Source organism: Plectropomus leopardus, chromosome 11, assembly GCF_008729295.1.
Source record: "Plectropomus leopardus isolate mb chromosome 11, YSFRI_Pleo_2.0, whole genome shotgun sequence".
Lineage (NCBI taxonomy): Eukaryota > Metazoa > Chordata > Actinopteri > Perciformes > Serranidae > Plectropomus > Plectropomus leopardus.
In genome coordinates, this window is record NC_056473.1 from 21,334,038 (window position 1) to 21,350,250 (window position 16,213).

A 16,213-nucleotide genomic window follows, 5' to 3' on the forward strand; every position below is an offset into this window, starting at 1 on the left:
ACCTCATTGTAAAGCCTCATAGTATGCAGTACTTGGGGGAATGGGGCAACAAAAGGTGGGGACTTCTGGGCCGACAGTCCCAAAATGTTTTCTCAGAAGCCATCAGCTTTATGTCTCTCTGACTGGACCGCGAAATCAATGGAGCATAAGTTCAATTACCTCTCTATTAGTTATGCAGTTTATGTAAAATCCTAATCCCCAAACTTTAAAAAAAATAGTTTAAAAAATAAATAAAAAGCTACGTCAGAAAATTTTGGTATTTTTTTTTAAGGTGGCGTGAGTGAAAACTAGTCATCCTCAATTATTGTTGCGTTGTGGATTCAGAATAATAAAGACTTTTGGAGAACAATTAGATTTTGAGATGAGATTTTTCCCCCATGTGGCAGTTATTATGTTTTTCTCAAATGATGAATAGATTTTTAGGCACTAAACAATAGTTCATAAAGCTGCCATGAATGAAAAAATCTTCCTGGTGAATCATTCCCCCGGCCACCCTACGTTTGGGCCGAGCCCCGAATGTTTAAAACGCCTAGCTCCACCCCTGGTACATCTACTTGTTTATTGTTGTTTGTTATTTTGTGTTATATTACTGGTGTTGATCTTTATGATTGTTACCTGAGACCCATTAATAAACTATGTGAATAGTCTACTTGTCCTGGAACTGTACTGGTCTGTCCTATATGTACCTATAAACACTATAATGCATGTGTTTTGTTGGTGTTGTTTTCTGTTTTGTTTTGTGACCAGTCTGTTTCTCTTTTTTCTCTTTCCATTCTTCTTTACATTTCCGTACATATTGGTATCTTGAGATTACAGTTTATGGTAATGTCTTCTCTGATAAAATGAAAAATATCAATAAGATAGTGTTAAAAAAAATCTAAACAAATTCAAAACAATAATTATAAAGAAAGATCTAAGTTCTTGTTTTATATTTACTTAAAGTTGCCCTGAGTGATACATACATCTGTATTATTTTTAAATTTTTTTACACACTGTTACATTTTTATAGTTTGACTAATAATTTATTGTCTCGGGCTGCTGACAGTTTGGTTTGCTCTGTGAATGTTTGGAGTTGTGCACAATAACCGTTTTCAGGCCGGATTAATATGTTTCAAACCATTTTTTCTTAAATAGTGAATTTGAAAATCACTCTGGACTGAGCTGTGTTGTTTGATGTAATTTTGACTTTTTTTGCGGGGCAACTCATACACACCACTGTACTTCATCTCCCCCACAAGCAGCTTTAATTAAAGCTGCGGCTTGTGAGTTGAAAGGCTATCACTCCCCTTTTAGTTAAATGGTGGGAGTGCAGGTCTTTGATAAGAAGCTTTTAAACAGGTCCTGAGGTGACTCTGCCCCCCCTTTCTCTTCATCAGGATTATTTCTCCAATATGAAAATCCAGGTAGCATGAGACAGATTAGGCAATGCTTAACATACTGGAGTTGTATTGGTGAGACACGGATCAATGGTCTTATGTAGGTTAAGCTGTGAAGGTATATGCTGGAACATAGCAGAACTACATTATAAAGAAATCTAGCATCCCAACTATGTAACGGCGCTGGAACACACACACAAGATCTACATTTCAGGGATTAAAAGGGATTTTAAGAGTTGTGTGATGAAGGATTCAAGCAGGTATTGTTGTCCAGACAGGTGCTTGGGCCTGAGAGGAGGGAGAGGAAGAGCTGCACTTAGCTCCAAATGTCAGAGGAATGGATTAAACAGCAGCCAGCATATCAGCGTCAGCGCTGTTTGAACGTATGATATCAAAGATCCAGCCACAAAGTGTCTCGTACCAACATCATTTACACTCTATAAGAGAAACTGGCGGAAATCACAGGAGAGAAATAAACGTTCAGGTGATCCAGGGTGATGTTACAGCTCTGCAGCTGCATGACACTTTGATTCTCACACTACTGTTTCCATCCTCAAAGTCAGAGTTCAGCTTAAAGCAAAATAAAAGGATCACTTTGACATGTGGTTTTGCTTTTTCTTATTGATAATAGAAAGAATAAAATGCCACTAAAGCTCACTTTACGTCACATAAATAAAACATATCATAAGAAACAGAGAATAGGTTGGCAATCAGTTAAAATAGGTATAAAATAAGACGCAGTTGAGGCAGTTAAAGTGAGTGAGCTGGTATGTAGATTTGAGGGGAGAGTAGTTGTGAAGAGGGTCCTGTTTAATTCATTAATTATTAAAGCAAATATTGAAAATAACCTTTTCAACTTCAACCATTATATGACTACCTTTAGAGGCCTGTATATGCTTTAAATTTCAATACAAGAAAAACAAGAAGAAGCACCTGCTGCATTTTTTTAGTAAACATTAAATCAAAACACAACATCATAAACAAAGACCTGTTGCTGTGTTGATACGCCTTATGTTTTCTTTCTGCTTTTTATATCTGCACTTAAGATTGTGTGCGAGGATTTCTTTGAGGAGGACAAAATGTCTGGAATGCAATCACTCCGTCAGAGAAAGAAAACGCTCCCTCATTTTGTTGGAGGCGAATCTACATTGAAGGTTAGCAGGATGGGTAGAAATGTGATGGATGTTACAAGCATCCAATTAAGCTTCCTTAATAGAGCCATTTACCAACTAAAATGCTGAATCACTGAGGTTTAGTCATCCTTTGTTCTCTTACACAGTATGCCAACAAACAGTTTGGGTGCATAAGGCAACATTGCTGTAACACACACACACACACACACACACACACACACACACACACACACACACACACACACACACACACACACACACACACACACTCAACCGGTGTAAAAAATCTGCATATTATCTACAAAGAGAGCAAGTTCATGCCATCACAGGCGTATCCATCATACTTTTAGAGAAGTTTTCAAAGAATATAAAAGTACAACTCTTCCAGGTAATCACCGTACCAAATTTGACACACACATAACACCACGTTACACGTTCACACGCATGCATCTCAGGAGACGGATTGACAAGGTCTGTGTCCTGGAGACGGCAGAGCACATTTTACGCACGGTGCCAGTCTGTTACACTTACACACCAGCGGCCAGATGAGGGAGACATACGGCTTCGGGACATGTCGAAGTATCCCGAGTAATTTTTTAAAGATTTCATTACCTCTTTCTTCAACTGGAAATACTACAGAGCAAAGCGCACCGCCGCCTTCGTCTGGTGAGACAGATTTCTTCTTTTTTTGTTGTTTAAAGAGAGGAAGCGGCGGTTCAAGTGGGGGGAAATCTGGGTCCGACTGGGCGTTTATGATAAAGCGTGTGAAGCGAACAGTCCGTCAGTCAGCAGTCAGTCATCCAGTTCAACATCACTCTCCTCTGAACTCCAGCTGTCACCTCGTGTCCTCCGAAGCAGCCAGGTAAGACAAATAATCCACACCATTCACATTTAGTCATTTGCGAAAAGTGAGTTTAAGTTTCTTGACATGTCGGATTGTGACAGACGCGTTTGCCAGAGCTACCACTGTTGGTTTCTTTTTTTGGGGGGTGAAAAAGTAAGTAATGGCGAAGGGCTAAAAGACGACTGTGGAATTCAATTTGATGCGTTAATGTAAATAAAAAGCGACAGTCTGTTAGATTTATGTAGAAAACAGCAAATGTGTGTGTTTTTTGTGTTTTACATATGTTGTGTGTACATTAGACCGTGAACATGCTCCACGTAATGTTTTTCATACGACCTCCTATCATGTCATATTTAAGCCATACGGCTTGTTTTTAATTCCATATTAATGTCTCATTATAATTTAGAGCCGCAAATTAAAAAATATGACGATTTCATACAAAATAAGGACTAATGAAGTTGTGTGTGACTAAGAATAATGATACAACGTGTCTGCACATTGCAATGCACTAAAATGATTTTTTACACCTTTTACAGCTTTAACCTTTTTTTTAAGTGCATGTTTTAGATAACCTTTTTTTTTTACTGTCACCTGTACAGAGTGGCACAGCTACTTTCAAAGCCACCCTCACCCTCTGCCCCCCCCCTTCCTTCCTCCTGTTTCCAAATGCTCTCCTTTGAAGCGATGATGCCCCATCTGTCATATGTGAGCAAAGAGAGACCATGCTCTGCTCTTCTCAATTACTGAATTCTCCTCATGCCAGCTCCGGTGGGACAGGAGGAGGAGCAGGTGGGTGGCAGTCAGTTCGATCAATCAACATGAAATATTCAGCTTTGAATATACACATCATTTACTGCTGCTGCTGCTGCTGCTGCTGCTGTCCTTGTTAGAAACACCCCAAAAAGAGTTGGGGCGTTTGTCTGAAGCGTTTTGTAACTGGGACCATGTGTGCGCCCGTGACACAGTTCCTGATGAAAAATTGGGCCTGTGTATGTTCAGGTGACACCATCTTTTTTTCATTTTTAAAAACTAAAGCTTGTATGGAGGCTGGAGGGGTATCTGGAATTATTATCATCACAACTGAGAGGAAATTAGAGAGAGGGAGGGTGAGTGGATGAAACTGTATTAAATGTAGCGCCACAGCCGTTTTCTCATTATGCTGCAGTAAATTCATACAGCTTACATGACAAAGCTCTGCTTGGCAACTTTCTCCCCTGATAGAGGCACTTGTTTGAACATGAGGCTCATGATTTGAATATCTGTAATCCATGCTGAAATCAACAGGCCAGATGAACTTTTTGGCACCCTCTTACCACCACATTGAGTAGGATTTTCTCCCCCCTCAAAAATGCCTAAGCTAACCTAGACTTAGGCTTCAAATCCCTTGAAAGAAAAGGGAAAAAAATGAGGCAAAAGTTATTTGATTTGTCTTTCCCATGCAGGGAGGGGGGGGGCAGAAATGCTGAAATCTTATCAGAGAAAAATCTGAACCTTTCCAATCACTGAAAACTCTTCAGGAAACTTTTAATCTCCTAAGTGTCTGCCTTGTGATAATAATATCTCTGTGATGTTGCCTCATGAAATTTGCCCGAGTACCATGGCCCTAAGTATTTGAGCTATGAGGCAATACAGTGAAAAGCATAGCCCCCTCATATGAGAACACAACAGTGAATAATTAATAACCTTGCTCCCAATTCCAGGAAAACAATAGCATATTGTAGGAACACTGCACTAATTTAACTAGGGGAGAAGAAAAAAAAAAACAGTCGACAACTTCGACAAAATGTGGAATGCATCGCCATTGTTATGAAGAATGTCTGCATGAGTTTTTTTTGGGTAGCTTTGCACTCTTTTTTCCCCACTGCTGTGTTGTATACTGTAGCGTCGCATACCGCCTGATATTGTAGTGTAATGTTGTTTGCCTTTGAGATTAATCAGAGGCCATTAAATACCCCTCTCTCACCTGCTGGCAGTATGTGAGGTGGAAGTGCACATGCAGGAAGCTATTTTCCACAGGCCTCCTCTCTTGGCTGTCAGCTCCCATTAAGGGGGAAGGTGTCATATCTGTAACACAGCTGAGTGCAGATGGCAGAGTGGAGGGGATGGCTCACCGATTTAAACAATGATTAATGAACAGAGATGGAAAACAAATTACATTGGACTATTGGAGGCAGGGAATTGTTTTTATGAAAATGTTAATTGTGTCTGCCAGGCTGATACCAGGAGTGGGGGAAGGGTGGAGTGAGGGCAAGGCAGGGAGGCAACCAAGGGGCTACTGATAGGACGTCTACTACTCCCCTGGCTCAGATTATCGGCATGCCTCAGCATGCCATGTTTAATACCGTACCTTGGCTTTAGGACCTCTAATGTGCCATAACTTCCAAGGTTTGGCTTTTTATGATGAACCCCATGAAGAATTGTCGCCCACCACCGCACCAATTAGCGTTATCTTTAATAATAAGTGGTTGTAAGTGACGAGAGAAGGCGCCCTGTTCTAGTTGTAATTATTGCAGGCGGGTGCAGCTGCACTACTTAGGGAGATGATGATAATTATTTTTCTTTTTTTTTTTTTTTTTTCATTGCGGGTTGATTATTTAAGAGCATCATACACTCATCAGAGTAATCAGGAGAGAGTGATTAGTGAAAATCCACGAGGCTAACAGCTGCCACATTAAACACTTGCCTCTGTTGCCAACACACAGAGTCAGAGCCCTTCCACAGGACAGAGACGAAACGAAAGCACTTCACCTTCAACACCGCGACCACATGTGTTTGTTAGAAAGTCAAGGCTCAGGGCACACGGAGAATTAGAGTAAACAGAGCGCCCCATGAAAAGGCATGTTGTTGTGCGCCAAGGTCAATCTTCAATGCTTCAACTCACAAGTACAGGAGCGCGCTGAGGGGGAGGAAAAGTTTGATATGGCATTTTTTGGAAGTGTGGGAAATAGAGATAGTTGCTGCGCAGTGACCTTGCCTCCCTCTTGAATTGTGCCTTATTGTTTTAAAATGAGTGCATCTTGAATGTGAACAAGGGCTGTTTGACAAGGCCTGTGATCCAACATCCAATTTGATACATTATCCAAAAAAACTGTCTCAACTGGAGACGTGTGCCACGGCCATGTCCGGTGTTCATGCTGCGTTGCTTGCCACTGTGTAAGGCCTGCTAAACTAAGGGCTAATTCTCTTAGCCCAGATGTTGCCTGAGCACAGTCCTGGGATCCCACTGGGTTGATGAGCTCAATCAGTGAAATGATGAAAAGATGATTTTGTCCCTGTAATTACAGTGTGTAAACTACTTAGCTAGGATTGCAAAGGAAGTCATTTTCTAATTACGCCGGTACCCCGTTGTCTAATGGTGGATGTTTTGTTGTTTTAGAGAGCGCGGGAGAGAGAGAGAGAGAACGAATATATATCTGTGTGTGTGTGTGTGTGAGAGAGAGAGAGAGTGAGGAACTTCACGAGGGGTCTGTGCTCTGCTGCTGCGGCTGAAAAAAAAAAAGACCATCATAAGGGCAAGATGGCTGCCAAATGAGAGTTCATTGAATTATCAGCCCAGTTAATGTGCCTTGGATTATGCTCTTTGTTTGTCAGTTTTTTTTTCCTGTAGATGCCATAGCTTAATGAGATACTGTAAGTGGCATTACCAGACTCCTGCTGTGATTTTGTGATGACTCGTTTAATGACTTTTGTTTTTAGTGCCTCCAAGTGCTTTAGCAACTCAAAGTAGACACATGTAGTTTTGCCCCAATTTTTTTTTTTTGCCATCTCTGTGCAGTTTTGCAAATATTGAACAATGTAAGAGACAAAAAAAATCTTCCATCCTGTCTCTTTAAATGATATAGTGACAGTAGTTTGCATTGGCAAGCCTGCTTCCCCTTGCACCGGGGGGGAAGTTGTACTTTTCAAGAAAGCAAAACATGTCAGTATGTTGCGGACTGAAGAAGCTCCATTCTTTCAGATCTGTGTGAGTTCTGTTGGAGCTGGCTGCCGTCCTGCAGGGCCCAACCATCTGATGCAGCCTACACCATGTGGATAGGCTTCTCTTGTGCAAGGCATCCCCTACGCACCCCACACTGTTAACACACCCCATCGTACGCCAAAGCTTTGTTTGTGTCCAGAAAGAACAGGTGGTCTGTGCAAACAAGAGCAACTGTTTACACATTAGTGATTTAAAATACATTCTATATGCACGTGCCTGCGTATGTGTGTGTGTGTGTGTGTGTGTGTGTTAGAGACAGCATGTGAGAGTGGGTGTCTTCGCATGTGCATGACTAGTTTAGCAGTGTTTATATTTCCTTCCATTGAAAGCATCAGGGGAATCTCATGAATGTGATGTTTATATGTGACACACACTGTAATGAGGTTATGATACAGAATACACACTTCCACATCTTTGTCGACTGCATAAATGCAATCTGAGAACATTTTGTCGCTTTCAAGCCTTATTAAAAGCAAGGTTTTCCAGCAACTCGTACAGGTACAAACACAGCTGGTCACCACTGAGCAGACCTGCTGTTGGCGGTGTTCTATACCCTGTAGCTTTTACTATGTTGCCAAAGGTTCTCATTTCCCCTCTGTTGCATTCAATGCCACTAATCTGCATTAGTGAATGAGACAAACAAAATTAATCGAAAGCCTCCTTTCACTGAACATGTGAAATAGCTGACTCCCAAATAACATCACATCACTGCTGCACCACATGCGCGGCAGATTTATTTTTACGGGGCACAAGCCAGATTTTTTGATAGTTGTAAAAGGAGTGGCATAGATTTACTGCATCCACAACAAATGTGTATGTATTCCTTTATGAGTTCTTTAGCTATTACTCACAAGGAGCTAGTTTGTCAGTGCTGTGTGTGCTCTTTCTGTGCTCTGTACTCCCGCAGTAATGAATGGTGCTGGTTAGACTATTCTGTCTCCGTCAGGCTTTTGGGGGGGCCTACAGAGAAGCTCCTATAGGGTTTCATTAATCTGGCTGTCAGAAAGTATATGGGTGCTATCTTTTGTACAGGTCATGGTGGGCAGCTGTGTTACCACTGCCCTCTTCCTTGTACTGGCTCTTCATCCCCCCTGACAGGGCAGTCGGCGGGGTGGTTGGCTGGCTGATTTGGCGGGTGGGCGCGTGGTGGGTGAAGTGAGACACAGAGGGCATAATGCATGGCATGGGGCTTTTACTGTCTGCACATAAGCCTGCTCTGTAATGATGAATAAAACTGTTGTTATACGCAAACTGGGACAGTCAGGGAATTCCAGGAATGTTGAAAGTCATGATCTCTTGTTATGTTATTTAGAATTCGGCAGAAATAGATTACAAAGAATCTGGGACATCTACAAATACGTATAGCATCCTCCTGTATAATTAGTTAGTGTATATGAGGTATGGATATGTGTGTTTCATTCCATATGTATTGCATGGGCATATCATCACATATCACTTCATCTGTATTGCAAACAACCCTCAGTCTGCAAAAACAGAGACATAAATATAAATATAAATATTTGAGGTGGGAACCACCACAGGCCAAATGATACTTTAATACTTTATTATCATGACACAATATTATTGTGATTTTAAATGTTTTGCAATATACTGATTATTGCCATAACATGTATTGCGATGTATCACAATTTATTACCTATTTTTCAACTGTAAATCATGTCCCCAAAGGAAAAAAATGTCAACATCTGTTTAAGATAAAGTTATTAAGAAAAAGTTAAAAAAAAAAAAAAAAAAAAAAAAAGTTAAAAAAGTAATTTTTATTGCAGCAAAATGAATCTAGTGGACTGAAAAAGCATTTCATTTTATTATAGTGTGTTACCAAAAGTTACATTTGTATTTGTAATATTAATAATGTATGTATTTCAAAATAGTAAACTAGCTAAATTGACCAGCTTTAACAAACATCAAATCTAAAAAGTCAGTATCAAGGTTTTAGATTTAGTTTCAGTGTTGGGGGGTCCTCCACCAGAAAATTTGAAGTGTCAAACACTTATTTTTCTAATATTTTGTGATTTTTTCCCCCACCAATTTCTGCCTTTCCTGCATCAATTTGTCATGTTAATGTCTTTGATTGTGTCAAAGTAAAAGTTCTCTGCTACTTTCTTCTTTGGACACTGACACCATCACAGCTGCTCAAATGCTTTATTTCAGATCTTGTTTTAATTGAGTAAATGCTTTTAACAATACATGTACTCCAAAGCATGCTTATTATCCTGTATTTTACTGTACTGTATTTATTGCTGTAATTGTTTATATTGTTTTATATTATTTCATTTCTGTTTTAACTGGTTTGTAATTTGGTTATTTGCTTGATTATTGATTGTTTTTAATGTCTTTGTTCATACTAGGCATCATTTAAAATAAGAAACTCCCTCGATTACTTTCCCAAGTGTTAGATCGAGGTTTGAATGTTTTTACTGGTGGAGACAAATGCCCATGTTTTAAATATTGAGCAGGGGGTGTCCCCTGTGCCCCCCTCAGAATCTACCCCTATGGCCATTATGTTTTTTGACACCAGAATATATCAGGATTTTGTCTTCATGTTTAATGGAAAATACTCAGATGCTCCTAAATCATCATAACGTGCAATTCAGAGGCAATACATGATGTGTTATCTGTCTGACTATCATCAGATGTGTTGTTTATATTATCACTTTGCCGACTAGTTTTTCCACTTCTACTCTTTTATTGATATTTTAGGTTACATTAGATAGGTTAGTGTACCGGTTGGTTGCAGGCTCATGTGGTGCATTCATTGCAGCTTTCAGCTCAACCATGCGCATAAATTATTAATGCTTTTTAACTGCTGCTAAAAAGAAATATGAAATATGCACTTCTGATCTATAAATTTCATTCCAGTGTCACCTCTTTATGGATTTACTATATTGTCCATCCATCCATGCTGACAATATGCTGCAGCTACAAAGTAAAAAGATTACACTTCCACCCTCCTGTAGGTTAAATACTGAAAGACAGAAGAATACAGTTTAAAAAAAAAGAAAAGAAGAACTAATGATGTTTGATAGCATTAGATCCAAAATCATCCAAAATGCACAGTTCCCATGGCGGGTTTAATTGTGTATGTGTCACATTTCTTTTCCTTTTATTGGCTGTGCTAAATCACACCTGCTCCTTGTTCGTCTACGCGCGGCCACACCTAAGAGGCGCTACTGTGTGACATGATGCTTAATAACAATCAAGCACTCTCTCAATCTGCTCCAAAAAGAGTCTAATCCACTCTGACAGAGAAACACCTGATGGCTCTGCATACCGCTACCGTCTCCAACAATTCTTACACACACACACACACACACGCACATACACAAGTGATGACGGTTTTATGCCTCCTTCTTATGCTTAGTTAATCAGAGGAATACCACTTTAACAAATATGAAGTGGATCTAGTGTATGCTAATATCATTCGCTCACTTTCTTCCTGTCAGATATGATTAGGTCAGGCCCATATCCTTACATTGATCTCAGTGCAGAGCAGACAGGCTGCTCACACCAGCCAAGGCTGCTGGCACGCCAGCTCTTTATCTGTGTGGTTTTGTGTACAACATTTTCATGACTGACTGACTGGTTTCTATGGACCATAGGCAGCAGCAGCAGCAGGTGGCTCAGACTCGTAAGAAATATTATTCTGAAGGCCTTTATTTACATTAAATCTGGTGTTTTGGTTTGGAGTAAAGTTGTAAAGCTGAGTTTGCTGTGTTATTACTCGCCTCTCTCGTGGTTTCAGCTAACTAACTGTGACAGACAGGTAAGAAAGAGCACGGGGCGTTGCTTCGTAAAACAGGTCTTTAACATTTTTTAGGCCAAGGATCCCTTTGCTGAAAGACAAACAGAGCACGGACCCTTTGATACATATACTGTAAAAACAGTTCTCTGGATATTTTTTTGCGTCTTCTCTCTTTTGTGCTTGCCTGTTGCTGCTAAGTCAGCAGCAGTGGTAGCATGGCTGGGTGAGTAAACCTCACCGTCCGCACTTTCGCCAAGCGGTTTGTGAGGTTGACAGTGTGCATGAAGAACGTCTGTACATTTGGTAATAAAAACACAGCTAATAGTGTCCCCAAGGAGTGAGTCCCAAAACCAAGAAATGAGTTAGCATTTTAGCACTCAGTCAGTGTACTTTTCGGTCTTTGAATTCTCTTTTCAGAAACAGAAATGAGCAAACAAAAAACAAATAGTTATTTGATTTTCATCTTAAAATCCAAAAATGAAAAACAAGCCATATTTTTTCTGTGTCACAAATGGAATATACAGTGTAAAAAAAATACAGAGAAAACAGAGAAAATCCCAGGTTTATTTTTTCATTTACTGAAAGCTGAAGTGGTCCAGGGGGGAAAAAAAACTGTTCAATGCATGGGTGCAAAAATCAAATTAGTAGGTCTATCATCTACAGAAATCTCTGCACATTTTTTTTCTGCCAGCCTGTCAGGAGATTGTGCACCATAAATGGAAGATATTATTTTATTTTTTGGATAGGAAAAAAAGAAAAATTGGGGGAATTTCTATTCTGTATATTCCATTTCTGAACCTGGAAACTAAACATGGTTTGTTTTTCTTTTTCTTGTTATTTTTTGAATTATTTTGAAAAGAAAATCAAATTAATATTTGTTTTTTTACATTTATTTTTATGAAAGAAAAAAATCAAAAACCAAAAAGTACATTGACCTCAGTTCCCTCATCTTGAAGTCAATGTTTTTTGTTTTTTTTTTTGTTTTTTTTTTTTAAATGTATTTTTGGTTAGAATCCTGAAATAAGGTCTGTGGAGCATAAGAGGCTTATATTCTGTTCTACTACCTAAAATAAAATAAAAATCAGTAAATATCCCACTTGTAAATATGAAGCTTTTATGTGTCTTAATAAAGATGATTACTACCAAGTGGCCAAATGAGACTACAGAGCGTCATCTTGCCGAACGCAGCTTCACAGCCTTGTTGCGACCATAGTGTAGTTCGCTTATAGCCTAGCGTTAGCTTATTACTTCTAGCGACTACATTTAGGCATCAAAACCATTAAAGTGGTGTTCATCTGTAGAGATTATCTTGCTGAACAAAACATTTAAATTAGGCATCATAAATGTGAGTTTGCCACAGAGCTTATTTTCTGCGGTAATCCAAAATCCATTGAAAAAAATCCCATTGGCTTTTGGACGAGGGAAAGAGCAAAAAAAAAAAACAAAAAAAACAAACGAGACACATTCATACAAATCATTACAAAAACAAAAGAATACAATAAGGGTCGTAAAGATAAAATAGGCTAAAAGCATGTACAACAGTCAGCAACTGTTATTAATGTTGCGTACTGCAAATTAAATGGGTTTTTATTAATAGACCAATTTATTTTAATTAATAGTATGTTATAGTTGTTAATGTGTATTTTTAGGCATGTTTTAATTTTGACCAAAAAAAATAATTAAAATTTGAAAATGATCGAGCAGTAATTTGACCGCCCCCTTGCTGTAACTCTGCGGACCCCCTAAGGTTGGTGGACCCTTTGTTGAAAACCCAGGTAATAAAAGAAACGCACACAAAGTAGTCAGAAGTTATTTGATGCTGTAGACGCATAGCCATTTGAAGTCGAGTTTTATCAGTTTTATTGATTTGACTTCAAATTAGATACGCTGTACAATGTTACACATCCAAGGCTACAGTACAGTAATGACATTAATAGAGGCAAATGCGATAAAAGCTCAAATGACTGTAATCCTTGATAGTGGGTGTGAGGTAGGCTGAACATCCTCTGCTTCCCCTTCTGTTTTGGCATGAGTGCTAAGGAATACCAGGTTATGAAGTGGATCTGCCATATTATAATAGAATTGGCTCTCTTTTTCCTGTCAGATATGATTAGGTCAGTACCATATGGTTAGATTGATGTCTGATCTACAGCTCAGAGCAGACACGCTGCTCACACCAACTACTGCTGCCAGCCTGCCAGCTTTTTTATCTGTGTGGTTTTGTGTACATCATTTTCATGACTGACTGAGGTTGCAGTCCAGGATGATGTAAGCCTGTGTTAATTCAGTGTGGACAGTGCAGGCTTTGTTCTGTGCCCTTTGGTGCTGCACTAGAGCTGCGCAGGGCTCGCTTATGTGACCTCTACCATTGTAGCACGATGTGAATTTGAAGCTTTGTTTTGCTGCTGCAGTTGAATCAAAAAAGATGGGGGGGTGGAGGGGGGGGGGGGGGGGGGGGGGGGGGGGCGGCACTGGGCCGGGGAGAAGTGAAGCATATTTTAGCTTTCTATTTGGATATTCTTCCTTCAACTTTAGTTTGCATTTTTGCATCATCAAGTTGTTTATTTCCCTTAGTACTCCTGTGACATAATTATCCTGGTAAAGGTTTTATTCAAATATGCAATAGACCTGCTGAAAAAGCTTAACTTTAATCTTTTTTTTTTTTAAGTGCAGATTTGTGAAATGCAAAAGAAGGGTAAGTAGAGGCAGACAGTCTTTGATGTTTGTGCTGCCTTAGTATTGTGTGTCAGTACAAAATGAGATCAAGACAAAGATTTTCACCTTGCCCTTTAGTAAAGATGAGATATTTGTTGAGGAAGCCTTTGTGGTTAGACTTAATCAGCATTTTCACGGTCTCCAACAATAATCTAAAACCACAGGTATACATTAACACAGGATGACGAGAGTCAGAACCTACTTTGCTCCATTTCCTGACCTATTTGTGGTGCATCACTGGCATCATAAAGCAGCTGCAAACGTACAGATTCACCCCCATAATTGACAGCTCAGAGCCCCACTGACATTATTCTCACCTGTTCTTGGGCTTTCTGAGCTGCAGATTCATGTATTTGAGTAACTTATTTGTTTTGGCAGAATTAGAATGAATTTAATGTTCCTTTTGTTCTTCTCTTTAGGTCTGAGCTACAACAAACAGACATCTCATCTCAACAGCATGAATCCACATCCTGTTTCAACTGAATAAGTGCAAACAGTCAGCATTCAGTTAACTGCTAACCCCCCGACCGTCTCACACAGGCTCCCCTGACCACCATACTGTAACATCAGCCAGTCCCTGAAAGGACAGCTTCATTACCCCATCCACCCACCCAATTAGGAGCCAGATGGCGCTTCTGGCCAATCAAATCATGGATGCAAGGATTCTCAGCAGTATGAACGGGAGAGCAGAGCTTTCCCAGTTCCTGAGAGTCACCAATCAAAGCATCGTCTCCCAGGTAAATTCCACCCAGGATGACGGCCGCAAGAACAGGAAGTATCCCTGCCCATTGTGTGGGAAGCGCTTCCGCTTCAACAGCATCCTTTCCCTTCACATGCGCACACACACGGGTGAGAAGCCCTTCAAGTGCCCCTACTGCGACCATAGGGCCGCGCAGAAGGGCAACCTGAAGATACACCTTCGTACTCACAAGCAAGGCATTCTGGGTAAAGGCCGTGGGCGAATTAGGGAGGAGAATAGGTTGCTTCATGAGCTTGAGGAAAGGGCAATACTAAGGGACAGGCAGACGCGAGCTAGTCATGTCAACCAACAGCAAACATCTAATATAAACCAACTTCAACCGCCCCAAATGTTACAAACTGTACCAACACAACCCCTGTTCTTAACCAACTCTGGTGCTGCGGAGAGCCAGCCACACACATCCACATCTCCGAAGGCGACTACTATCCCAGATGATCCCACCCAGCCCCAACCCACCGGTTTCCGCTGCTCTTTCTGTAAGGGAAAGTTCAGGAAGCAGCAGGAGCTTGAGCGCCACATCAGGATTCTACATAAACCCTACAAATGCACCTTGTGCGAGTTTGCTGCCTCGCAAGAGGAGGAACTCATCAGCCATGTCGAGACAACACATATAACTGCTGACTCGGGCTCAGGGCAGAGGCCCACAATGGGTGCAGGTGACAAGAAGAAACCTGCAGGCGAATTTCCCTGCGAGGTGTGCGGACAGACCTTCAGTCAGGCCTGGTTCCTGAAGGGTCACATGAGGAAACACAAGGACTCTTTTGAGCACTGCTGTCAAATCTGTGGCCGTCGTTTCAAAGAACCCTGGTTTCTGAAGAACCACATGAAGGTCCATCTCAATAAGCTGGCTGCTAAGCATAATCTCCCTGTGGAGCATGACACTGCGGTTAACATGAATAACCTAACACAAGACCACCAGAGCAACCTCTACTCGCAGTACATCACCCGAATTCACAACAGGTTCCTCACGGCTGAGAGAGCCGACCATCAAGACTACAACCAGATGCTTGCCACAGCAGGCGTTGACATGAAGGTTAGGGAGATGTTAGGGAGGATGATTTCCTCAGGTCCTGGCCCTTTGACAGATGCAGAGAACCCCTCTTTACTAGGTTTGAATCATCTCCACCCTCCACTGAGCTCCACTAGCATGGAATATCTGCAGAAGGTCATGTCTAACAGAGACACACTTAACAGCAGCAGCAGCTACACAGGCTGGCAGATCATGACACCAGGGCTGCCTGCTGAACAGCAAATGTTCGGCCCAAAAGACCAGCAGCAGTGCTCCTCCTACCTGCCTGAGAGATGTCTCCCATCAGACGATGGAAAAGTGTGTCTCAGCGACCCAGAGGCCAAGGCAATCAGTAGACCTGGTAGTCCAAGTAGCCTGAATCGTCATGGGCCAAAAGAGATCATCACGGAGACAGGGAGCTCCCACTCAAGCAGCGGCCTCGACCATCGACCACAGTCTTCTTCTCCAGCTACAGGTAATTCAGTCAAGGAAAACTTTTTTTTGTGAATGTTGTTTTAAGGCTGAGTAATACTCTCTTTACGTATGAAAATACATGTTCATTTCAAACAGTGCAATAATCACTGCCCACATATGTCCATGCGTCCTTTATGTTAGCATAGATAAAGCAAATAAA

General features: G+C 40.8%; 1 protein-coding gene across 1 annotated transcript in view; it reads left to right on the forward strand.

The window, feature by feature from the left end:
* Positions 1 to 3,054: 3,054 nt before the first annotated feature.
* The window catches only part of LOC121950162, a 32,832-nt gene continuing 19,673 nt past the window's right edge, over positions 3,055 to 16,213 (forward strand). Inside the window, exons 1-3 of the mRNA XM_042496080.1 lie at positions 3,055 to 3,097; positions 3,211 to 3,371; positions 14,395 to 16,054. Coding sequence (XP_042352014.1) covers positions 3,055 to 3,097; positions 3,211 to 3,371; positions 14,395 to 16,054 — 1,864 coding nt within the window. The remainder of the gene's footprint in view (positions 3,098 to 3,210; positions 3,372 to 14,394; positions 16,055 to 16,213) is intronic.